General features: G+C 37.7%; 1 protein-coding gene and 2 long non-coding RNA genes across 3 annotated transcripts; 1 reads left to right on the forward strand and 2 right to left on the reverse strand.

The window, feature by feature from the left end:
- The first annotated feature begins 599 nt into the window (after nt 1-599).
- Nucleotides 600-4,394, forward strand: LOC149176214 (uncharacterized). Its single transcript, XR_016258059.1, has 2 exons — nt 600-921; nt 3,653-4,394. It is a non-coding gene; the product is annotated as an uncharacterized LOC149176214 (long non-coding RNA).
- On the reverse strand, nt 930-3,562 carry LOC149176215 (F-box protein At1g67340-like). Its single transcript, XM_089419904.1, has 2 exons — nt 1,472-3,562; nt 930-1,354 (listed from the first exon to the last, which is right to left on the reverse strand). Exons 1-2 carry the CDS (start codon nt 1,613-1,615, stop codon nt 1,130-1,132), a joined length of 369 nt encoding a protein of 122 aa, XP_089276030.1. The 5' UTR covers nt 1,616-3,562; the 3' UTR covers nt 930-1,129.
- Nucleotides 4,395-8,102: 3,708 nt separating the features above from the next.
- LOC149176216 (uncharacterized) lies at nt 8,103-11,154 on the reverse strand. The gene is made up of 2 exons (XR_016258621.1): nt 10,829-11,154; nt 8,103-8,782 (listed from the first exon to the last, which is right to left on the reverse strand). It is a non-coding gene; the product is annotated as an uncharacterized LOC149176216 (long non-coding RNA).
- Nucleotides 11,155-27,103: the final 15,949 nt, after the last annotated feature.

The following is a 27,103-nucleotide window of genomic DNA, read 5'->3' on the forward strand; positions in this document are numbered from 1 at the left end:
ATAACGAGATCCATGTTCTCTTAGGTTAGATATCCCATGGGTTATCCATTTCCACTACACAATTATTGGCAACGTATCGAATCACAAGTTATACCAATGTACGGCCATACTGACACCGCCAACCATCTTCTAAAGGGCATGAAATTCTCCTAAATACACATATTCAAACAACCAAATAATGCCGTCATCGTACTACTGTTACCCAGCAGACCATGGTCTTGGTCAAAAGAATTTTTAATGACGCCACCAGGGAACTCACGACCGTCATGAACGGGACAACTAATATATATAATGTTAGTTAATGCAGTCTGACATGCTAGGGGAATAGCAGTTTTTTTGCATTTATATTTCCCTCAAAGTTGACTTTGGCACTTTAGCTGCATGTCAGACTGCATTAACTTTTCTATGAGGTAAGAAATAGGAGTTGCCTACAATGTTATAGGGTTTTTTGGCATCTGCTTAGGTGGCCCGCTCCGGCCCACCTCTCGGCCTCCGTTTACATAGACGGACGTTTGAAATTGTTTGTGGTCGGAAACTTTCACCGCCGGAAACCGTGCCCGTAACTTTCACGTGGTACGCGAACGAGAAGGTAGCGGCAAGGGCTAACCAGCCATATATAGAGTCATAAATGCCCTTGCCAGCTATGTATGGGCAGCACGTCAGGCAGGATGGCATAGGATGCATACATGACTCCGGCCGGCGACCTCGCGTTTCCGGTGACATACGCGGGACCCACCACACGACCCAAAACTCAAAACTCAATAACATAATTCCCGTAACTCATTTCGCGCGCCACCGAAACTCTGCAACCACAACCACCGTGCTCTGCAACCCAGTGCCCGACGGACTGAAGCGCTGCAACCCGCAATCCCTCTGCTCTGCAACCCGCAACCCGCAGGACTGAAGCGCTGCAACCTCCTGGTATATTCCTGCACCGTCTCTGCAAATGATCTGTCGTGGTTTTAAACATTCATTTTTTTTTAAATCTGTTTTAAAGACTGCTGATCTGCTGTTTTAAAGGCTGTTGTTTTTTGGTTATATCTCTTTGCCCAGAGAAAAAAGTCTTGAACCTTTCCATCTGTTTTAAAGACTGCTGATCTGCTGTTTTAAAGACTGTTGTTTTTTGGTTCTATCTCTTTGCCCAGAGAAAAAAGTCTTGAACCTTTCCATGAGCTTGTGACTCAAATCCACAAGCCTTCCTGCCGCTAAAACCCTGCACTACCCTTCTTGCCGCCTCCGCTGCCACACATTGTATTATGGCCAGAGAATATAATGCAGGGGCGTGAGATGAAATCGCAGCCTTCGCCATCAGAGACGCCCCGCGCCCCCTGTTTTGCAGACAGTAGAATCGAATCTGCAAGAAGCCCAAATAATTTTTAAAAACTTGTCCGACAAAAGGGCTTGCTAAACATTGAGGTGGCAGCTGTTACCAAAAATTTAAAGCCAAAAAAGAGGAAAAAGCTCAGCTTACCATCCCGAGGGTGTAACAAGCCTCCACATTTCCAGAATCTGCGCATTTCTTTATGAAGCGATGAGCTCCATCGCACCAGCTAGATGCCTTTACAGAGAACGCCGAGGTGGAGGCTTTTCGTAAAACAAACTGGTGGGAACCCATTGCATGGAACCTCTTGCATCTGCACAGAAGGAATCAATAAGCCCCAGCATTTTAGATCGGATTGAACGGACAAAAGGAAAAAGCAAAGGGTATTCTACAGGCAGTAGATGAATAATCCTGTTGCCATTCACAGCCCAAAACAAATGCACATACAAATAGAAATAATCTAGACATGAAGGATAAGAAGCAAGAAAACAGGAGCAATAAAATAGCAAATTCACATACAAATAGAAATAGACATTCAAAATAAGAAGCAAGAAACACAGGAACAAGAAAATTTTATTATGTGTTTGCAGTTATGTCAGACTATATTTTCTTACCCAACCACATAATGGTTCATCACTACCGTTCATTTCTAACTAACTTAATTTCTGGAATACAAATAAGATTTACTCCAACGAATCCATTAACTACACAAGACTTACTAACTATACATTTTATCGAAGAAATTTAGTAGTAAAAGCCATGTCAAAAAGCATAAAAATACAAGAAAGTTCAGCTTAACAAACAAGCATCCTCATCAGCAAATCAATGCATTGAGAAAAGGGGGGAGATTTTAAAGGGCAAAAGCCATTTCAAAAATCACAAAATATAGGAAGTTCAGCCTCCAAACAAATATATTTCATCAGAAAATCAATCTTTAAATGTAGTCATTAGCAAATCAAAGTAGACTCATGACTGGAAAGAGAAAAAAGGAAATTTATTAGTTGAAGAAGTTATTTTAAAACATTTTTGAAGAACAATCACTGTGTCATGTCATGAAGTGTTCTTACAACTATCATGCTATAGAAAACAAAATATTGCCACAGGATAAGGGATAACCAAGGCACCTTGCCTCCAGCCCCCTGGTGATACAAAACAATTTATTCAACAACAGGCACCCATGGACATGCCTCTGTATATGCGTTCACAGCTGAGCTGGAAGCATCCTCAGAATCTGTCATCTCATGCCACTTCTCAGGGAGGTGTAAACTCAATGTTAGAATTGCCAAATTCAACCACACAGAGTCCTTTTAATTGCAGGCAGATACCAATGGGAGCTGATACATCCCAATCTCAAAAACAACTATGGAAGTCTTTACCTTCAAAACAGCCTTCTCAACAGACATCTGAATTTTCAAATTCGATTCCACCAGATTTGAATGTAGAAAAACAGTCTCCAAGGTCTCCAGTTAGGCAGTCTTCTGGAATGCTGGTTGATTCACAGCCTGATTTGGCCCTCCAGCTTTGATTTATTGAGCATTTATCACCAGGTTCATTGATTTTCTGGTTATAAGCATGTATCTCCATTTTCAATCTCTGTACATTTCCAAGGTTTAAACAGACTACAGAGATGGGGTTTCCTAAGAAAGGACCCATTATGTTGTAAAAGAGCTGTACATGTACCAGTTTCTAGTTCACATAAGCTAGGTCTGCTGTTCAGTGTTAACATTATATTTACAAATTTCATAATCTCAGCAAATATTCTTCTGGTTAGCCCTTTGAAGGTCTAACCACGTTCTAAAAAACTCTGGTTATGCTATTCATTCAAGGTTGTTTTCATCTCTTCAGCTATTAGGACAAAAATGTCCATTGGATGCAATCAATGTTTTTTGCTAGTGACACATTCAGAGATTAATGCATGGGATGGAAAACCATTGATTACACAGTTTCTAGTTTATATTATTATTATTTGCATGGTGATAGACCCTCTTAGAAACTAAAATCTAAAGGATGTCCTGGATCTTCTAATCTGAGGCATTCAAGTTCCAAACTGAGCATAACATAAAATCTACTCATTCCAACAGCCATTTAAGTTTGATATCCATCTTTTACCTGCTCTCTTCTGCACTGAAATGATACATAGATACACTCAAATACACCACCCATAACATTTATTACTATTAACACTCCTGCTTTGATTCGTCATTATGCTAGCCTGCGTAATTTATAGAAAAATGGAGGCTTCAGTCAGTCGAGTTTTTCATTTATCTAAAGAAATTTCTATATTTTTTGGAGCAGGTAAATAATTGTTGAATATATCTGATGTCTTTGCAGATGTGTGTGTCATTTCCAAGGCCGAGGATGGATATTCTTCTGGTGAGTATCTGATGAACGTGGATGGATATTCAAGCGGTATACAAAGCAAAGCAATTCAGAAAATTACAGAGCAGTTTCGAAAATCTTGCGAATTTAAAAGGTTGACAGGGAACATAATTCCTTTTAGAACCTGATTCAGTGAGAAATTATGTGTGAATCTCTTGGGACAGTTTTGAATAACTTGAACTTCTTAGTGGTTGGTGAAATTTGTTGGCAATGCTTTATGCTAACTTGCTGTCTGCACTTGCACCATTTGCCTTTAAGAAGTGTGGATTGATAATCACTGCAATGGAGCAAAGTTACATTGGTTGGTGGGAAAGGAATTACCTGATTCGGTGAACATATAATTTCAATTAAACAGTGGTTACCACTGCTCCAATTAAATCTGGAGAGAGTGATGGCACTGGCTGCAGGTTGTAAATCTGGAGATGTTGCTGACTGGCCTAATTGGTCTGCAATTCCTCATGATAAGCGAGTTGTTGTGAGATCTTCAAGAGGTAACTCACCAACTTCAGATAAACCTCTGTCAAACTTAGACTCCATCAAGGAGATTCCATTCAGAGAAGAAAAATGCATTGCCAGCTTGCAAACTGCCAGTTGGGAAGAGCTGCAGCCAAGAGGTGAACTAGATGAATGGTTGGGCACTGCAGCCTCTGCAGCTCAGCTTGAAAATCAATCATCTTCCAGCACTTTGCTCCAATGGTGGCAGCATCCATTTGATTGATGAAGCTTGATACATCTACAGAGATTCATTTCAGAACATTGCTGGTGGTGATCCGGGATTCATAATAGATCAGTACTTGAGAAACATTTTACATCTTTGATGATAAGTAGACTTCTACTAAGGCAGGAGCAGCTTGCTGTCCCTGTTGTAGTAGTATGTTTACTGCACAACTTTGTGACAAATGTATGATAAAAGGGCAATTGGACATTAGCTGCAGAGCTAACACTCACCCCTCTTGTAAATTTGATTCAATATTACTTACAACCGAATTTATTCAGCTACATATATGATTTCTTAACGGCTTATTTCACTTACAATCTTGTTTGTGTGAATATTTTTCCTTTTCAGTTTGGCCAGAACATTATATATATATATCAACCAGGACTATACCCTGTTCTCATATATTGATATAGCACATATATTGAAGGACAGTTTTACAAGTTACGACAACATCACAGGGCACATGACTTTTTAATGATTTGTTTACTTGTTAACTGAATGAAAAGATATTGTTCGCAGGTTGAAATTTTAGTGCCCCCATCCGTGTGCCTTTTTAATATATATCTCCAGGCCCTTCAACTCAATTACCCTTGCCCCTCTTTTCCATTTTGAAACAAGGTTTTAAAACCCAACCACTATGCTAATTTTGCAGACTGGTTTTTCAGTTCCCTCTTTAGGTTCTGTTAGTGGTTTCTTCGATTCCCTATTCTCTGTTAAAATACTGGTATATAACTTTCATAGCCAATTTACTCCTATAGTGCAGCAATTACATTACTTTGACTACCAACGTCAAAAGTGCAAATCTAGTATAGCACTTTCTCCATTTGTGAAACGTTTATTAAGAGTCCATTTAAATCACCAGTATAGCCAATGCTATTGTTGTTACTGTTGTTCAACTCTCATGAACTATCATTTCTATATCTTGGAATTAACAGGCAGTAAAGAAACGAAACAATGTAGAGAGGATGGGAATTCAATTAAATGTAGTTTTTAAGTCTTTGTGCTTGGAGTTGTTTCTTGATGAAAATTCACATCTGTGAGATTTATTGTCAATGTTTAGAAGTTGGTTACAACCAGATTATTGTCAAAAACATGAAAAAAAAATAGATAATAAATTTGGCATCTGTACATTTTCCTTTATAATAAACAATTTATAAAATACCTACCAGCTCTGACAAATCATAAACTACATGCAAGTATTTCTGAAAAAATCATAAATTGTCCAGTATTTCTGACAAATCTAGTATTCAGAAGGCTAACAAGTTCCAAAGGAATTGTTGAATTCTTCATTTATTTATCTATTTTTATCTTATATTCATTGATTTCCATCGTGACTTACTGATTTTGATCATATATATATCCAAAAAAATAGAATAATTACACTACTACGACCGAAAATATCTGTACAACAAACTCATACAATCTGTACAACAAACTCATACATTTATTAGTGTGATTGTGAAGCCAGTCTAGCAAGTTAAAATATGTCTGTATAACAGAGTCACAAACTCACTGCCATGTTGAACAGGTTGAAAATGTCTGTATAACGAACTTATACAGCCTGACTGTTAGAAAGTCATCCATAATAATTGAATTATGCCATACATCCATCGAAGTAACGTCAAAGTAAACATAACCAGCACAGGGGGGCAAATATGAATTGAATTAGGCCATACACTCATCAAAGTAAGCATAACCAGCACAGGGGGGCAAAAGGGAAAAGACAATTCTCCAAAGAGAAAAGCAACCTTGACCTTAGCTAAATCAGTGCATACAATCATATATTTCATTGGTGTGCATCATTCCTTAAATAATAAAGTAGTATTCATTACCTACAAAATAATGGGGACTATCATATTGTCTACACAACTGAACAAATAAAGCAGAAAAAATGACAGATTTTGGGCCATTCAAGATGGGAAATAAAATGATTGAATAGGATTTACATGGGAAGACTGGAGATTATCATGTCTGAAGCCATAGTTTTTGAGCACCTGATCATCTGCAAAATTCAAGGCCCTCTCCATCCCCTTCCAACAATTCTCCCCTTTATAAATCTTATTGTGGTCTCCACTGCAGGGCTGGCACCCTGTAAAATGTGTCACAAATGGCCTCCTCCTCCTCACCATTATATCATCATTATCACTATAAAAATTCTTATTATCCCGCATGTGGTGCTCCCTCATCTCTGCATAATCCCTGTTCATTTTCTCTGCATGCCTCTTATTCAACATTGGGTTCTCCTTCTCCATAGGCTCTTCCCTTTATTATGTTATTGACAATATTTTATTATGTTTTTTACTAGAGGAATTGATAACTGGGTTGGGCTCATACTCGCATGACATGGGGTTGATTCCGGTTGCTACTACTATAACCCCTAGGTGTAACCACCCTACCAAAAGGAAGACACATGGGGTAATAGAGTAGATTGTGGGGCCTCTGCACAAGACATGACTCTGTGTTTGGACAGAGAAGGAAGCCTTTTCTGTTCTTTCTTACCTAGATTAGAATTCTGATTTAAGAGTTGACAATTTGTATGTTTTGGCCTCATCAATAGCTAATCCGATCCATTGTTTATCTCACTTGAGCATGAGCCTTTTCACAGGTTATCATGTATTTTCTTATTATATGACACATACAAATTTATGATGCATTTTCATGCTTCTTTTGAGTGTGTAGTCTTACCCCTTTGGAAAACATTTCATGAAGAACCAGCAAGATCAGGGAAGATTGCCATTGAAGGTAAACAAACTATTACCATTTGGTTGCTGTTTCCCCACTTCTAGGAAAAACAAGTAAATTGACATGTTGAAAGGAAATAAGTGGACTCTTTGAGCTGAGTGAGTAGTCTCTATGTATGAAATGTATTCTTGCAGAAATTTATTCTAACGAAGTTGTGGATCATTAATGCTATTCCATGATAATGTGGGCATCCATGCACTGAGAGTAGCGTAATTATGCATGGAGGTTGATTAACCTACAAGAAATAAGAGGTCTAACATGAATGTTACTAAAGTTCAGTTGTGACGGTTGTCTCACCCAAATGTCGAAGAATGGTTATCATCAGACGACCAGAGGTTTGCAAACATGCTTGAACCTGGCTATAAAACAATTGTCTTTAAAGAAACAAAAAGAGAATTAATACTTACATGTTCCAAGTGATCACCATTCTAAGTTTATATGTAGGTGTTAAGGATTCCAACTTCGTGTCAAGCAACAAGTTGAAGGAAATAAATATGTGGTGAGTGCACGTAGTATGGAAAGCAAGGAAAAGAAAGGATACATTACCTAGAATTGCTTGTGTGTTGCAAACCCTACTCAACAAAAATGCTTCAAATGAAGGAAATCAGATTGCTTGTGCAGATAGTTGTGTTGTTTTATGGAGCAGCTGCAAGTATGTGGATGGAATTAACAGGTGTAGATAACAAGGTAACTATGAGCCTTTGGTACCCTCCAAGTATTAATAGGCAATCATGAATGATGCTTGAAGAAGATTGTGCATACATATTATTAAGCTGAGGAGTTATAATTCCATGTCCAATAGTAGTCTAGTCAAGTTTGAAAAATATTAAATGGACATAATTAAAACCAATCAAACATTCACATATTCATATGCACTGAAAGCAATGATCCACACATTTGCCAACTTGTGGATGGCCTTCAGAATCACCAGTAGGTTAAGAATAATTAATTCACATCAAATATAATATACATAATTGGACACATGAATTCAGTTATAACATGATTGGACATCCAAGGTGAATGATATTACAAAACCAAAAAAAAGTACATTAACGAGTACTTTACTGAAAGAACCACGGTATGAGAATCCCAATAAAAATGACAACCATGGTGTATACACATATTCGAGACCTATATTGATGCTGATCAATGTTTGCCAGTGGAATGAACGATGATCCTGAATCATCTCTGGCACCTGCATCTACACTTGAGATTGCTCCAACCATTAGATCAGTAGAGATTTTATGGATCTCCGCAACGTGCTTTATCGAAAAAGAATTAAATCGAGCACTCCAGATTTTTGCCTCTCTGTAGAGGGGCTTCAAATTGTCTGCACGAACATTGTAGATGCCTTCCATGTGATTACAGATTAATTCTGAGTTTGTCAGCACTGTTATGTTATTCACCCCATTGTGTTTTGCCTCTTTTAAACCTGCAACAAGTGTAATGTAGTATGCTTCGTTATTGGTTGTCTTTCCCTACACTTCCCATATTCTATAAATCACATGATTTTTTGCCCCATTGTGAAGGACAATTTTTAAAGATGCTGGACTTGGATTGGGGCGGCATGATACTTCAATGCACAGTGTCCACTTTTCCACCATTCCGTGGGCTTAGAAGCACTGCATAGTGACAACAACAAAATAGATTCATGTTAGAATACTTTAACATGACAAAATATCCTGATTGAAATTGATTATTTTTATGCTACCTCAAGTCTGAATGCACATCCTTGAAAAATAACAGAAAATCAAATATCAGTGATAAGACTTAGAGGATGCACATCCTCAGCATCAGCAAGTGTCAGAGGATGAGTCCTCTACCACAATTTGGCTTGACAGCTCTTCAGGTTAATTTTGTTTGGTTTATCCTTCGGTAGAATAACTAATTTTTGCATGAAATGTGATGCAGTCTAAAGAGTGTTTGTCTCCCTGACTTTGGATGTTAGCCATGGTTTTGGATTCTCCTTAACTCATCAGTTAGCTCTGGTATTCTTCCTGATCCAAGAGATCTGAGAGTCACAGTGATATTTCAAAACGACCTAATAAATGCCCTGCAATATTAGATTTATGTTGTGCAGTTTTGACCTAATAAATGCCCAGCAATATTAGATTTCTGATGTGCAGTGTATGCAACAGTATTGAAACATTACATTACAATCACTTTTTTCTCTTTTTGTTTTTTTTTTAATGGAAATTGTGAATTGAATTAGGTGGAGATAAACCAGTTCCAAAAATTAGAAAGACAAACAATTTCAGGAATTATAAACATATTTGAGGTTCATATGGTTTAATGTATGAGATTCTAAAAATATGTATGTCCTAATAGATTTAGTAGTCAAATCACTGAGTAAAAATGGATTTCTTCTCTCACAAACAAAAATCGCATACACCAATGTGATATATGACTTAGCAGTGACCTTAAATTAAAATTAGATAATAATAATAATGATAACTTTTATAAATAAATATTTTCCAAAACTTATGATAATTCACATAAGACATCTTTACAGGTCCATGTTCCACATCAAGATTTATTATTTTCATACAACATCTTCGTAAAGATAAGACATTTTAGTAAAAACATCTTTATAGTTCTAATCCACACCGGGATTTATTATTTTTATTAAGGCATCTTTATACATCTTTTTATAAGTCTGATGTTTCAAATCTACATCAAGATTCATCTTCAAAATCAAGAGTTCTGTTAATAGTCAAAACAATACTTGCAAGATACACCAGAACATGCAACGCAACTGATAAAACTACGAGGCAATCATACTCTTTCTCGGGCTTGAAGATGGATCTAGCCCTCCATATGAGAGTTGCATGCTTTCAAAAGGCCCCTTTTCAGATCATATTTCTATACGTGATTTCTACACAAATTCAGATCATTTCTATGCATTAAATTATTTCTACGCGAAAGAAAATTCAGGTTTTTTTCAACAAAATGGCGAGAGTGCATTCATACTAGAGGACAATGGCCTATCTCGTTTCCAATTTCTTTGAGAGTGGATTTGTGCTTCTTGTTTCCACTGTCTTTGAGAGTGGATTTGTACTAGAAAACTATGGGGCTGATATACACTGGGGCAATCTGGATTTTGATATGGGGATTCAAGTCAAGGGTCCAATATCCAGCAAAGTTGGATATATTGTCTTGATCTCTCCAGTGCTTTGAAATCCATGCCTGGCCTGGCTTTTAAAGATGAAGTATCCTTTAGAGGCAGGGGGAAAGAACATTGTCTCCCTTGGAAGAGTTTTGATAAAAGCTTATAAGATGCCTGGCTGTCATATTATGGATCTGGTACAAGTCCATAAGATGGATCTCTTACAAGTTTCCAAGATTCCTGAGTTTAATATCATGGATGGTATACAAGTTTAAAAATACCCAGTAGTTTTCCTGTTTACTGTTTTCTATTTCAATATGCCCGAAATGTAGATTGTACACAAAGTTTAAAATACCAAAATGATTTCCTGTTTCCTTGCCGGTCAAAATATTATCCTTGGTTTTTAAGAGGGCAAAGCAGCAGCCGCCATAATAGGATGGGTGTATCTGTTGAATTTTGAATGCTGGCAAGATTGCCTAAATAAGTCTTTAAAACAGATTTAAAACAAGATGAATGTTTAAAACCACGACAGATCATTTGCAGAGACGGTGCAGGTATATACCAGGAGGTTGCAGCGCTTCAGTCCGGCGGGTTGCGGGTTGCAGAGCAGAGGGATTGCGGGTTGCAGCGCTTCAGTCCGGCGGGCACTGGGTTGCAGAGCACGGTGGTTGTGGTTGCAGAGTTTCGGTGGCGCGCGAAATGAGTTACGGGAATTATGTTATTGAGTTTTGAGTTTTGGGTCGTGTGGTGGGTCCCGCGTATGTCACCGGAAACGCGAGGTCGCCGGCCGGAGTCATGTATGCATCCTATGCCATCCTGCCTGACGTGCTGCCCATACATAGCTGGCAAGGGCATTTATGACTCTATATATGGCTGGTTAGCCCTTGCCGAAGGTAGCAGGCACGACGCTATCCACTGTAGAGTCATTAAGACTCTTTCAGTCGGATGGTTGATTGAAATCAAGGACATCCATGACAAATGGTCATCCAGAAACATAAGATATGGTCATCTACCAACATTTCATTTTCAAATTCAAAAGTTTTATGTGGACCACAATGTAGTTGCCTCCTACCCCTTTAAAAAAAATTGAAATGCTCCGAATCTAGCATAAGCATGAGCCAACCTTTGCACCTCCACGAAGCGACTCGGTGTAGGGAAAGTGTAGAGTTTCATTTTTTTCAATTTAATTACTATCCATTGTGGAATGATTGATTTATGTGAGGGTAATTAAAATTTTCTTTTTATAATTTATCTAAAAAATTTATGTTTTAAAAAAAATTACATGCAAGTTTCATTACTGCAAAGAGTAGGCAATTATCTTAGTATAAAATTGTATCTAAATGTTGAGAATGGAGTGTAATTCTTGAACGTGTTAGTAACTAAGCTATTTCAAGGGTTTTGGAATAGGATCTCATCAAGAAAGGTTATTGTTCATTATCTTGGTTCTTATGGTTCCACCTTTTCTCATATTACTTTAACAATTTTACCAATCTCGATAAACATTGCCCATAGAGTAATTGTATAGATTTTAATTTGTGGGTTGAATCTCTAAACTTCTTGATTGTATCATATAGTCTCAGTTATCAACCAAATTTAGCAGGAAAGAAATGGCCAACGAATGTGGTAACACCAAAATTTTTACCATTTCACTAAACCAAATTTTCCATGGAAGAAATGGCCAACAAATGTGGAAACATCAATTTTCTTGACCATTTCACTAAACCAAATATTCCATAGAAGCAACTGCCAACAAATGTGGAAACATCAATTTTCTTGACCATTTCAAGAAGGTGCATTTAAATGTCCCAAAGTTGAGATAATGTTGGTGTGATTTGAGATAAGGTTGGTGTGGTTATGTTGTGTTGTAGTAGGTACTCTTTTGAATAGTCACATTTAGTCTATCTACATATTTTCAATGTATTCAATAACATTTTCTTTTGAAGTAGCTAGTGGATTTTAAAAGATCTCTTGGAAAAGCAATTTTAATTATAAGAAAACATGAGTACCAATGAAAATTATTAAAAAAACTTATCTTCAAATAAATAATAAAAAGAATAGTCTCTTATAAATGTCTCTTTTAAAATTATTTGAGTAATGAAGAGATATTATTAGATACCTTTAAAGTTTATTTTAAAGGTTAAACCAATATTTTTTTATATTTTGAAGTTTTTTATGATTTATGGCCAGAGTTTGATAACCATTATTTATTGCTAATCATTATCAAGGCCATTTGAGCTTCTATATTGTGCATGCAATGCAATATTTAATATGTATCCTAAGTCTTTTATGTGAAGTTTTTAAATTAACCTTTTATCATATGTGTATGGGCCCAGTATAATTCTGAATTTTTTCATATACATTTTGTTAGTTTCTAATGTTTTTCACTGACTTTGAATTATATTAATGTTTTGAAAATAATGCTATAAAAAATTGCGTGTTTTTATTTCATTTTTTTTTAGAAATTTTAAAAATAAATATAGTTTTTTATTAATTTTTTTATGGAAAAATGTTAATTGTCACCCACAATGGGATGTCTCTTCAGAAGTTTAATTCACCCAAAGTAGTTTTCATCCTCATTCTTCCCATGAGGTTTGAACCTAAACTAGCCAAGACTACATCACATACTAACCAATGAAACTACACCTCAAAAGTATATCATATATCACCATTAATTTGTATTAGAATATTCCATAAACTAATGAAATATGTTTTGTTCAATGCATAATACATAAATATTTCATATTTTTTATATTATAAATATTTTATTTTAACGTATTTCTTATTAATTTCAAAATTATTTAAACATTTAAGATTATATTTTAATTTAAATAAAAAATATTTTTGAAATATTATTTAAATTTAAAACTTTATATAAATTTTAATATATTTAAAATTTTAATTTGCATTCTTATTAAGAATGTTGAGAATTTTGTTTTATTTATAATGTTATATAAATATTATGGTTTATCTTTTAGATATTTTTATTCTAAAAATCAGGAAAGATAAAAATATATATATAAAAACTAAATGTTTAATATAATAATTATATTATTAGTTTAAAAATATTTTTTAATTTAAATTAGTTTTATTGTTTATAATAAATTGAATTGAATGTGAATTTGCAATTTTAAATTTTATATTAAAATTTTAATATTGATTCAATATAAATAAATATTAACTAATTTTATTATTATATGGGGTATTTTTTATGTAACTATTATTTATATTAAATATGATTTTGTATTTTATAAATATATTGATGCTTAAAATTTATTATTATGGTATTTATTCATTTTGAAAATTTATTATTATTTTAATTTATATTATTATTAAAATATTTGTTTATAGTTAAAAAAAGTGAAATGGGGTAAGTTGCATTACTTTATTATAATTTTGATTGAGCCTTAGCTGGTTGGTAAACCCTAAAACGATCCAACTGGTAAAAATTCGAGTTCTACTCAAATGGATGCCGGAGGGGACCCTAGTCCTCCCCTCCCTCGTGAGATCGATGCCTTCAAACATCTGGTAGCCTCCTGTGGCAAGAGGAAAGCAAACCCGAATCAACAGAAGTTTGTAAAGAAAGCTAAATCCATCCCCTCTGTTGAACTGCTTATGGAATGCCCATGCCGAACTGCGCTGAACCTAGCAGAACGCGGGCTCATTGGTCAATTTACAGGCCTCTGGCCCTCTCCCAAAGCTATTGATGGATGGGTCCAGCGAAACTGGAGGCCTCTTGCCCCTGAAGGAATCCAAAATCACCTAGTAGGCAGAGGCTAATACGTTTTTGTCTTCGATCCAGCAGAATATCGAGACCTTATTTTCCGAAACGGTCCATATTTCATGGGCCCCCAAGGGCTCTATCTGAATAAATGGATGTTAGACTTTGATCCTTACCAGGATATTCCTTCAGCCGTTCCTGTCTCGGTAGGGTTACCCCACCTCCCTCTTCATTGCTGGAACCTGGAATCTATGGAAACCATCAGGAACAAACTAGGCAAATACATTGATAGGGCTAAAAGGAGAGAACAATATTCGAGTGCCAAAATATGTGTTAAAGTCGACCTGGAGATAGGGTTTCCTGAGGGGATCAAGCTAACCGTAGCCAGCTGGTCTCACATAGAGGAACTTGATTATGAATAGCTCCCCTTCAAGTGCTGAGACTGCCATGACTATGGCCATTTCGCTTGAAACTGCAACAAGAAAACTGAGGAAGAACCTAAAAAAAAGAAGGGCGAACATTGGACACAAGACTAAAAAGTAAGCATATCCAAGCAGACCAACAGAGCGAAAGGGAAAGGAGGGAATGCAGAGAGCAGAGGACCCTCTTGCAGGAAGAGACTACCTGAAGTTCAAGCCACAAAAAATGCCACCCTTTCAACAAATCCTTTTTCTTTTCTAAACCCTCAAGAAGATCAAAACCAACCAGAAGTTGAAGAGGGAGAGGTGCAAAAGTATATTAAGCAGATATCCGACACAGAAATAAACTCAGGATCTCAAGAACAAACTACAGTAGCCACCTCATAAATCCCTTGTGTAGACGCAACCCCGTAGGAAACCCATGGCTCTCCAGCAGGCGCCATATCCCCACTCTCTTATGCAGAAATGATAAAAAAGAAAAAGATGATAGATAGCCCTGGCTCTTCTGAAAAAGACTCTTTTGAGCAATCCACCAAAAAGGCAAGAAGGAAGTCTGTTATAGACATATTTGGGCACTACAACCCCAATCACATATGTCCATAAACCAAGGGCTTCTAAACCCCTAGAAGTGTTGTTTCATACCCTAAAGGATCAAGGTCAACTGATTACATCATTTCCCAGAAGTTCTCCTTGAAAAACTTCTTAGAACTGGTCAAAACTGGACCATACAGACTGCTCCATGCTAAGGGTGTGATGCATCTCAACTGCTACACACAAAGGGTGCGATGCATACTGAAAATCCCTTCTATAGGGTGCGATGAGTGAGAGTAGACAAATGGCAGAGGCAGTTTGCTAGGTGGAAACCCAGAGAATCTTCTAGAAATTGCTCATATGACACTTGCCTCTCTGAATTCGCCCAGGGATGAGTAAGAGATCATGAAATCTCCAAGTGGAACCAAGAGCTATCAGTGAAATGACACTAATCAAAATCCTAGAAGCTGAATCACCCCCATGCAAATATCTATATATGGATCCCTCATCCTAGAGATCCAGAGGCTGGAATTTTGTATTTTGTAAGGAAGTGTTGTTGGTTTCTCTGTGAAGCATTGTATTGTTGGGTGATCTAGCTTTTCATGAGGTGAAGAGGGCTTTCATGCTGGGAGGATGGCGCTGGATCAGACAACTGGGTTGTAATCCTCTCTTCTACTACTTCTATCAATAAAGCTATTTGAGTTTTCCTCCATATACTTGTATATTTCTGAATCTTGTATTTGTGTATGCATTTGTATAGTTAATGTACATCTGATTCTACATTGTTTATGGTTATAGATCTCTATGCTTTGATGGTATTTCACTGCTTTGACTCTACAGGTGTTCTTTGAAGCGGGACAAGTGAGAAAGGAGTGGCGAAAGCTCTATCAAAGGAGAGAGGAAACAAGCAAGGAGCCAAGTGAAAGACTGAGGTTGGTGCTCTCTGCTTCTCTCTCATCTATCTCTCATAAAGGAAAACACAAATTACTTTGAATTGTTTGTTTCTAAGATAGCTACCCGTCTTAGTGGGACTAGCAGATCTGAATAGACACTAGTTTCCTCAGAAACAAAATGTCGACTCCACTGGGGACCGAATAGTTTGTTTGTATATTATTGTTGTTTGCTTTATAAACTATAGACGAAGCCTGAAGTTAAGCCATCCAGCCTTCGAACTGCTTTTGCTATGCAACAGCAAAGTAGATCAACGCTGCTTCAGTCAATCTCCAGGTTAGTTTATGAACTGAACATCTGACTTGCACACATCCTAAGAGCCCTGGTGGTAGCTCAATAACCTCATTAGATCAGCCCTATACTTTGTGTTTATTGTCTATCATAAGCTCAGCCTAAATCCCTGAACTTAGCTGCAAACTGTGAGTGAAAACCAAGCTCAGTCTCGTCCCTGGACCATCGTATTGTCTCTCATTGGCAATCTAGATGCATCGCACCTCCCGCGTACTGCAGGTGAGATGCATCCTTGTTTCCCTTAAGGACAGGTGAGATGATTGAATGAGACTGTTTCTGCCTCCATATTTTTGTTTTTTCTTCATTGTTTTTAGCTCTATTCAGTAGTTTTGTTGTCTATGATCAGTATATCACTGTTGAAACCTTCTTCCTTTACATTATTCAGCCTCCATTGGTAGGGAATTGTAAATTTTTTTAACGTATTTTTCATCATTTACAATCCTCCTTTACAAATAGTAGCTTGATCGAATTGTCGTCTTTTGATTCAAAAGTGTTGCAACTGTCGTTTTCAGTCAAGAAAAAGAGTGTCGCAAAGTATTCCTCTTTTAGATAGTCGATTGTACATTTTCCATTGTATTTGATTTGAATTATCAATTATTTGAAGTGTCGAAAGCAGTTTTCCATTAGAAAGTGAAAGTGTCGTCTTAGTCTTCCTTTTCTTTTTTGAAAAGAAATTGCTAAAGTGTCGCTTTGAGGAAAAGTAGTTCAGATCTGTACTTAGTTTTGTTTGTGCCATTCTCACATTAAGGAAACTGAAAACCAAATACATGCATGTGCATTTGCATTTAGACTACATGCGGAAATTGATTTAGGAAAAGTGCATTTAGTGTGTTCTCTCTGCTCTATGTTGAAAGAATTCTACTCTTCTTTCCTTAGTAGCTAGGATTTTCATTGCTAAAAGAAAATGGTGGGTCCCTATAATACTAGTGATTACCCCATTACCATTGTAGTTATACCCCTTATTTATATTGTTGTGCCCCTATTACCCCCTTGTTGTTATTTCTGTGCCCATAGAATCCCTCTATTGTTATTTTTGTGGCTTTATATTATTATTGTTAGGTCGGCTGGATTATATTGTGAATCCTTAGACTCCTATATATAGAAAGGAGGTTTTGTCATTTGTATTATCCAAGAATTGTTCATTTATGTAATGTAAAGGAGGTTGCCCCCTCGAAGAGGCTGAATTCTAAGGCGTTGATCTATCTTTTCTTGAGCTGGTTTCATAACATTTGGTATCAGAGCTTTGGATTCTAGGGTTTCGCTGCTCCAAACAGGTCATCGTGGAATTTTCGATATAACGTTTTTTCTGTGACGTTTCAGAAGTCGCAAAAAAAGCCCATTTGAGAAGAAATCGTGCTAAACCTTGGGTCTTGATTTCAGAGCTTTTTGCGCGATATTTGCGGAGATATGATTTGAGGAAGTTGGTATTTTTGCAGACTCCTAAATTGCATTCAAAACAGGTGACCTGGGGAAATCATCATAACTTTCTCTCTGTGGATTGGATTGAACTTTCGTAAGAAGGTACAGAAAGAGGACGGAATATAGTTTCTTGTATGCGTGTTTCAGATCCAAAGGTTGAAATAGTGATGTGTGGCACGTCGTACAAGTTTGCTCTACTGAACTAGTCTAAAAGCAAGTCACTGTGGGAGATTTCACATAACTCTTCATTGGAGAATCCAATTTGGGTCAGAGTTGTGGCATTGGAAAGAGGACGCAGAAGACTACTACAGGTCGTAATTTTAGAACTAGATGATCTGAAATTACAGAGATACATCAGATTCAATATCAGGCTTCTATAAAGTGAAAAAATGTGTGTAGTTTTTTTTAAATTTTTGTGTAAGCTTGGTTTAACGGAATTCAAAGGGCTTAGTAAAGAATTATTATCGGTAACTGATGCCCCGAGGAAAGAAAATGCAAACACCTAGTAAGGAACCTGAAAGCTCTAGCATGACTCATGAAGAAGAGGAAGAAATGCTACATGATATATCAAAATTACAAGAACAAGTGCAACAAATGTCACGCTCACAAAAGCTAACAGAAGGTAAGATAAATGGCGTGGAATCTAAGATAAATGGCGTGGAATCTAAGATAAAGGGCATGGAAGCTAAGATGGATGATTCGAAGACAGATTTGAAGAGAGACATGGCAGATTTGAAGACAGATTTGACAAATTTTCTACAAGAAATACTTACTAATGGTGAAAAGGTTGTAAAGGAAACTCATGATGTGAACAAAAGAAATGTTAATCATGATTCCATAGACTCTAATGTTGGATCTAAGACCCACCATATTCCAAAAATCAATATGAGGAAGTTTGATGGCAAGGATCCCACCACATGGATATTACAGATGGAGCAGTTCTTCGATCTCAATAATGTGCAAAACACACAAAAGGTACGTATGGCAACTGTATATTTGGAACCAAATCAGTTTGTATGGTATCAATGGCTTTGCTCTCGTAAACAATTTATCACTTGGGAAATTTTTACAGAAGAATTGATAGCACATTATGAAGATACAAAAAGCAACACTTTTTTTAGCCAATTGATAAGTCTCAAACAAAAGGGTTCAGTAATGGAGCACATTGAGGAGTTCCAAAAATTGAACATAAGGGTAAAAGATATTCCAGAGGAGCATAGGATTGATGTGTTCATAGGGTCTTTAAAGGATAATATCCAACATGATGTTCGCCTTTGGGAACCTGATTCATTAGAGAAGGCATTCAGGTTAGCAAGAAAAATGGAAAGCAAAATTATGGCAACCAGGAAGCATACCACTCACAACTATAAAGACGGAAGTGTTGTTGCCCCTAGTCTTCCACAACCTATAAGGTTGACACCACAACAATTGGAAGAAAAAAGAGCAAAAGGGCTTTGTTACAGTTGTGATAGCAAATACACTAAAGGTCATAAGTGTGCTGAGAAGAAATTATTCTACATAGATTGTGAAGAGGAAGAAGAAAAGGAGCAAGAAAGGTCAAAAGAAGAAGATATACTCCAGGAACAAAGCCTAGATGAAGAAAAAATAAATCCGACCATATCTTGTAATGCATTGGCGGGAATTACCACTCCTCAAACCATCAAGATAGAAGGACAAATCAAGAAGAAAAAGGTAATAGTGTTGATTGATTCAGGAAGCACCCACAATTTTATTCATTGTAGGGTAGCAAAAGAATTGAATTGCTTCCTATATCCAGCACCAGAGTGTCAAGTGATGATTGCAAATGGAGGAACAATAAATTGCTCTGGAAGTGCCATAATATCAAGCTATCCATGGGAGAATATGTATTGACTAGCCCAATGCTTTCCATTCCAATGGGAGGTGCTGATGTTGTACTAGGAGTCCAATGGCTACAATCCTTGGGTACAATAGCTTTTAATTTTCAAGAACTTTTCATCAAATTTTCTTCGGAAGGAAAGGAAGTTGAATTAAGGGGTATTGCAGGGAAACCAGGAAAGATAATCAGCTCTAATGGTATGACAAAGCTTCTAAAAAAGGAGCAAAGAGGTGTAATTGCACAATTATGTTCGCTAGATGTTTCCACATCGGAATCATCTATTTCTCCAGATCTCCAAAAAGTCCTGGACAATCATTCCAAGGTATTTGAGACTCCCAAAGGTCTCCCACCTATGCGTGATCATGATCATGCTATTCATCTGATTCCAGGAAGTGTTCCTCCAAACATCAGGCCGTACAGATATCCCTATGTCCAAAAAAGTGAAATTGAACGTATGGTTGCAGAAATGCTAGAGGCTGGTATAATTCAACCAAGTCAAAGTTCTTTCTCTGCTCCAGTAGTATTGGTGCACAAGAAGGATGGATCATGGCGCATGTGTCCGGATTATAGGGAGCTCAACAAGCTCACTATTAAAGATAAGTTCCCCATTCCTGTCATTGATGAATTACTGGATGAATTGCATGGATCAATTTACTTCACCAAGTTGGATCTTCGTTCAGGATATCATCAAATCAGAATGAAGATTGAAGACATTCCGAAAACGACATTTAGAACTCATGAGGGTCATTATGAATTTTTGGTCATGCCTTTTGGCCTTACCAATGCACCTTCAACATTTCAAGGTTTGATGAATTCAATTTTCAAACCATTCCTTAGAAAATTTGTGTTAGTATTTTTTGATGATATACTAATCTACAGCAAGTCTTGGAAGGATCATGTTGAACATGTTGACAGGGTGCTACAACTATTGGAGGAGAAACAATTATATGCAAAAAGATCCAAATGTTTCTTTGGAGTCCAGGAGGTGGAATATTTGGGTCATATTGTATCTCATGAAGGAGTTAAGGTAGACCCTAGCAAAATTAAAGCCATTAAGGAATGGAAAATCCCCACATCCATAAAGCATCTGCGAGGATTTCTTGGGTTGACAGGGTATTATCGCAAGTTTGTTAAGAATTATGGGAGAATAGCAGCACCTCTAACAACATTATTGAAGAAAGATGCATTTTCATGGACTCCGGAAGCAACAAAGGCCTTTGAACATCTTAAAGAGGCAATGTGCCAAGCACCGGTCTTAGCTACACCGGACTTCACAAAAACCTTTATTGTGGAATGTGATGCTTCAGGAAATGGAATTGGTGTTGTTCTAATGCAAGATGAAAGACCCATTGCTTTTGAAAGTCGTCCAATCAAGGGAAAGTTTTTAAGCAAAGCTATTTATGAGAAGGAAATGTTGGCAATACTCCATGCACTTAAGAAATGGCGACCCTACCTAATGGGAAGACACTTCAAGGTAAAAACGGATCATGATAGCCTTAAATACTTTTTAGAACAAAGATTATCCTCTGAAGAGCAACAAAAGTGGGTCACAAAGATGTTGGGTTATGACTTTGAAATCATCTACAAAAAAGGGAAGCAAAATGTGGTGGCAGATGCACTCTCAAGAAAGGATGAGGATGTGGAAGCATTGTTGTGCGCCATTTCTATTATCCAACCAGATTGGATAAACGAAGCAAGGGAGGAATGGAAGAATGATGAAGAAGTGTGGGCACTTATTCAAAAGCTACAACAAGATTCCAGTACGTCTGATACATTTAGCTGTAAAAATGATTCGTTATGGTACAAAGATCGCTTATACCTCTGTAAGAATTCCCAGCTAAAACAAAAGATTCTTATGGAATTGCACACTTCTCCCTTAGGAGGGCACTCAGGATTTTTAAAAACTTACCACAGGGTTAAGAAGGAATTTTTTTGGGATGGCCTTAAATCAGATATTCAAAAGTTTGTGGCGGAATGTTTGGTTTGCCAACAAAATAAAGTTGAAACAATTAAGACACCGGGTCTATTACAACCTTTATCCATTCCAAGCCAACGTTGGGAGGAGGTTTCAATGGATTTTATCACAGGTTTACCCAAGTCTGAGGGAAAGAGTGTCATCATGGTGGTAGTTGACAGACTTACCAAGTATGCACACTTTTGTGCATTATCACATCCATTTAAAGCCAGTACAGTTTCTACTGCATTTATGGAAACAATTCAAAAGCTACATGGAAACCCAAAGATTATTGTAAGTGACAGAGATCCCATTTTCACTGGAAATTTTTGGACAGAATTATTTTCTTGTCTTGGTACTCAGTTAGCTCATAGCTCATCTTATCATCCTCAATCTGATGGGCAAACTGAGATAGTAAACAAATGTTTGGAAGGATATCTTCGTTGCTTTGTATCTGATAAACAGACACAATGGGTCAAATGGTTGCCTCTGGCTGAATGGTGGTATAACACTTCCTTCCATACAGCAACAAAAATGACCCCATTTATGGCACTTTATGGGTATCAACCACCATCCATCACATCATATTTAAGAGAAAATTCTAAGGTTCAGGCAGTGGAACATCACATCGAACATCAACAACAAGTCCTCCAACTCTTAAAGGATAACCTCGTGTTGGCACAAAATAGAATGAAACAACAGGCAGATCAACATCGCAGTGAAAGAAGTTTTGATGTAGGTGATTGGGTATTCCTACGGCTACAACCATATAAGCAAATGTCCCTAAAGCAAGCTAAGAAGGATAATAAATTATCACCAAAGTATTATGGTCCGTACAAGGTGTTGCAAAAGATTGGTACTATGGCATACAAATTGGAGCTTCCTGCAGCTTCTCGATTGCACCCAGTTTTCCATGTTTCATGTTTAAAGAAGGTTATAGGCGACAAGCTCCCAGTTCAAACAATATTGCCAGAACTTGACGAGGAAGGAAAAATTATATTGGAACCGGAAGCAGTCACAGAAACAAGAACTCGACAGCTACGAAATCGATCAATTTCAGAGTATCTTATCAAGTGGAAGAACTTATCCGCTGAAGATTCCACATGGGAGGATGAGAATTTTATGCAGAAGTATCCAGAACTACTCAAGCGTTGAGGACAACACTTTTTTGAAGGAGAGGGGCATGTTGGGTCCCTATAATACTAGTGATTACCCCATTACTATTGTAGTTATACCCCTTATTTATATTGTTGTGCCCCTATTACCCCCATGTTGTTATTTCTGTGCCCCATAGAATCCCTCTATTGTTATTTTTGTGGCTTTATATTATTATTGTTAGGTCGGCTGGATTATATTGTGACTCCTTAGACTCCTATATATAGAAAGGAGGTTTTGTCATTTGTATCATCCAAGAATTGTTCATTTATGTAATGTAAAGGAGGTTTCCCCCTCGAAGAGGCTGAATTCTAAGGCGTTGATCTATCTTTTCTATCTTTTCTTGAGCTGGTTTCATAACAGAAAATAAACGACTATTTATCATCTTAGATTGCATATTTAGGAATTGTACATCTACATCATGTGGTAAACCTTGAAAGGCAAACTTGTTAAGAAAGATCAATTGTAAAATAAACCTCAATGAACATAAAAACGCTTTGGAACCTAAAGCACAACATCTAGAAGTCTAGGCCAGAGACGTATTCCATCGTTGTAAAGCTTGGTAACTATCGTTTTCATCGTAGGTTGGGTGATTCCTCCTTTTTGATACGATAAATGCCAGTACGGACTTGTACTCCCATGTACCGTCGAGTATATATTGGGAGACCACAATAGGCTGATATCCTTTATCCTTAGGAAGCCGTTTCTACCACCCTATTGATCGTAATGCACTGAACACAACATTCGGGAAGATTGACCGCCATACGTAAAGTCCTCGGTAATTTCTCTATAATTTACCACCGGGGTGTATATTGCAGTTTTGCAATTGGTTTGGTAATCCCTCTGTCTAGATTTCCAAAGTGGTCACTTTCATTCCTTTTCAGACTCCTTAAAAGAAAAGGTCCATCTAAGCACTTGTCACTTCAGGCTCATAAAAAATCGAAGGCGACTAGAGTCATCTTTAGCATTTTCTCGACTCTTAAAATTGAAAAAGCAAGTTGTGTCAAAGCGTCATAAAATTCATTTAATTCGGAATAACATTTTCCCCTTTTAATTTTGAGTTGATCAAGTAATCCACAATCGTGGAAGAAAGTCAATCAAAACCCCGTCGTTCGCAGAGACTAACGAGTCAACCATCTTTGACTCTAGAAACGAAACCATTTCGGGCCAAGCGATCTCGTTTAACTGGGTCAAAGTCTCCTGGTTTATTTGAAACTTGTGTTTCAAAATCATCAGAGACTCTAGTTAATCCAATTATTTATGTTATCCCTGCCTCTACAGAAGAAGTTCCGCAGTTACAAGAGGACATTAGAACTGATCCTGGTGTAACGGTAAACACTTCTATTCCTTAACCAGCTCCATCTAGGGTTGATTTGGAAGGTGTCACCCCTCTAGTATCTGTCGCTGCAGAGTCTATACCTTCTTCGGCACCAGAAATATTTTATGGACCTGACGGTCTACCTCTTCCACCTGGACTGATTCCTATAGAAGAGATTGCAGAGGATCTTCCATCCAGTACCCCATTGCATTTTGGAATTGGGATCCACCTATATCCTTCTACTATAGAAGTTAGTTCTTTTAATCACCCTTCATCGTAAGTTCCTATAGAAATGCTAGGAAATATTTTGGATAGACTCAATATGTCTGAACAACCATCGACATCTAGGACTGTGTCATCTGATATAGCAGTAGCAGAACCTCCTGCCGCTACTTCGACAATGTTTGCTGGTATACCATCTGTCCCAGCTAGCTCTCAGCTGCTAGATGGAGTCCACCCAGGGACTGTTTCGACAGCATGGTCTGTTCCTATTTGTTTGTCCGGAATCTTATCTAGAATTTCTTATGTTGAGACTCAGCAAATTGATCCTTCACATCAGTATCAATTTGGGTAGAACAGTCTCCAAAGCCTAATTTACCCTTTGAACGCTGGATTGTTGCCATATGGGGGGCAGTATGCCTTTTCATTGTTCCCTCCGAGAGAGCAACCATATGAGAGTTCACAACAAAATTCAGGGCAAGCTGGAATTGCATCCAGTGGTTGGATACCAATATTGCCTCAACAGCCAAGAGTTGTATATTCAATGCAACAAAATCAACCTATGTCGAACATTCCCACTACACCGGCTATTGTGACGGTGTCGCAAGTACAAGCGCTGCTTGTTGTATGTCAACCTCAAGTCTCTCAGGTCGTAATACAACAGTCTCTTGTCTTCGTGACTCAATCACAACCACCGATTAGTGGCTCCTTAACTGAAGTGATTCAGGCTCAAACGGGTACTATCACCTCTCATCTTGGTCAAACATCCAATATTGGACAATAGCAAATGGTCTCACAGCCATGGCTGGTACAATATCAACAACCACAATTCTAACAAGCTTACCGAGGCCCTGAGCAACAAAGCTTTGCGGGTAATGGGCAGCCATATATTCAAAACGGTTACCAACAATCATATTATAATGGTTATGCCCATCAACCTTATCAAAGTTATCAGCATCAAATACATTATGCTGGTATGCAAAGACCCACTGCTTAGGTGATCCCATCTTATCCTGGGTATGCTTCGCCAAACCTAAATCAACAGTTTCCTTTCATAGCAACTTTAGAATTACCAGATCTGTATCAGCTAACAAATGATCCAATTGCTTATGCCCCTTGGTGGCCAGCGATTCATCATAAACTTTCGTCAGATATTCCTAAATTCAATGGAAATCTGGGTGAAGTCCATCGAATCATGTGATGACCTTTCATCTATGGTGTTCATCGAACACCCTCAATGATGATTCAATTAGGCTTCGCCTTTTTCAACGAACATTAACTGGTCCGGCATCGAAATGGTACATTGAATTGCCTAGAGCTTCATTCGATAACTTCAATGCCCTCACCACCACCTTTTTAACCCGTTTTCAGTTACCCATAAGGTACAAAACAGGAACGGAGCTCCTTACCAATTTTAAACAGACAATAGCCACCCACATATCTGATCATATTCATGAGTGGCGACGTCGTCGTTGAATTGTAAAGACATATGTTCCTCACCAACTTCTAGCTGAATGGTTTATTAATTCATTGTTAGCTTCTATAACAGAAGATGTGGCCAAGAGAGGAGTTGTCATTGAAGAGGAAGTCATTGCTCGTGCACAATATCTAGAGTTGATTTATACCCAGTCTGGCACGCTCTATGACAAAATTCCTGATGCTCCTAGACCAGAATTTTCCATTCTTCCTCCTCCTAAATCGAACAGGGACTCTCATGCCGGCGACGGCGTGTCTGGCACCTCAAGTACGCAAACCAAAAAGGCCCCATCTGGTAAAGCCCTTACAATTTCCAGTAAAAAGGAAAATGACAAACTTCCTGCCTCAGAGGTTAATGCCATGTCAACAGAAAAAGGCAAAGAACCAAAGCAACCAGGGGGCAAGAATAAAGGGAAAAACAAAAAGAAGAAACAGGAAGATTCGACTCCTGAAAAATCTTCTAGAAACCCTTCTGGGCAAAAGAAACCTAATCGGCCATGTCTCATATGCGATGAGGACCATTGGACGAAAGATTGTCTGCATAAAGCTGAGATTAAGACGTTATTTAAGAGTTCAAATACCACAGCGGTGTTGACTGATCTGTTTCCAAACCCAAAAACCAATCTGGTTGCTAGCGATAATTCTTCCCTGTCCCAAGTGCTTATGTTGTCCATTTTGAAACAGAAAAATGATGCTTTGATATCGACAAGGAATAAAGATTGTGGGAATCCATAGATGTCAAACAACAAGGCTGTAGATCAACCTAGTAGTTCGACAACAACTTCGACCGAAGTTGTGCCATCCATCATTCCTAAGCTAACAATAAAGCCGCCAAAGGGAGTAGTACACAAATCGACATTTAATCCTCATGCTCGAGCAGCACAGAATTATAATATAGTAGAGGATCTGGCCCAATTGCCATCAGCTATGTTGACACTTGAAGTACTTTAAATTTGCCCCTCCTAAAAGCAGGCTCTATTATGAGAAATAGGTGGGATTGACCCAACGGATTCCAATCTTGTGGCCTTTAATCATATAGGATATGAACCTTAGTTACCGGTTCAACTCGCTTTCCTCATACAAGTGAAAGCCCTCAACAAAACTATTCATCGAACAATCATTGATGAGGGGGCATCTACCTGCATTATGTCAATGAGTTGTTGGAAAACTTTAGGCTCACCACCCTTGTCAAGGTCATCAATGACATTAAAGCATTCGATGGACGAACATACACCCCGTACGGGATCTTAAATAACTTGCAAGTTGAACTGGGGGGCAAGACAGTAGAAATTGACGTCGAAGTTATCGACGTAAACCTCGATTACAATATCCTACTGGGAAGGCCCTGGATTTATGCTATGGTTGCTGTTGTGTCAACATATTTTAGAAAGATTGCATTTCCCTTCCAAGGAGGGATTATGATCGTTGACCAACAAACCTTTCTCCCCAAGAGTTCACAAGTTACGGGAAGCATTCCAATGATCCATGGAAGCTCTCAATCGCTTCAAAATGTCAAAGTAGACCTCCT

Source organism: Pinus tabuliformis, chromosome 4_1, assembly GCF_031772625.1.
Source record: "Pinus tabuliformis cultivar Carrire ecotype Pingquan chromosome 4_1, CPIR1, whole genome shotgun sequence".
In the NCBI taxonomy this organism is placed as follows: Eukaryota; Viridiplantae; Streptophyta; class Pinopsida; order Pinales; family Pinaceae; genus Pinus; species Pinus tabuliformis.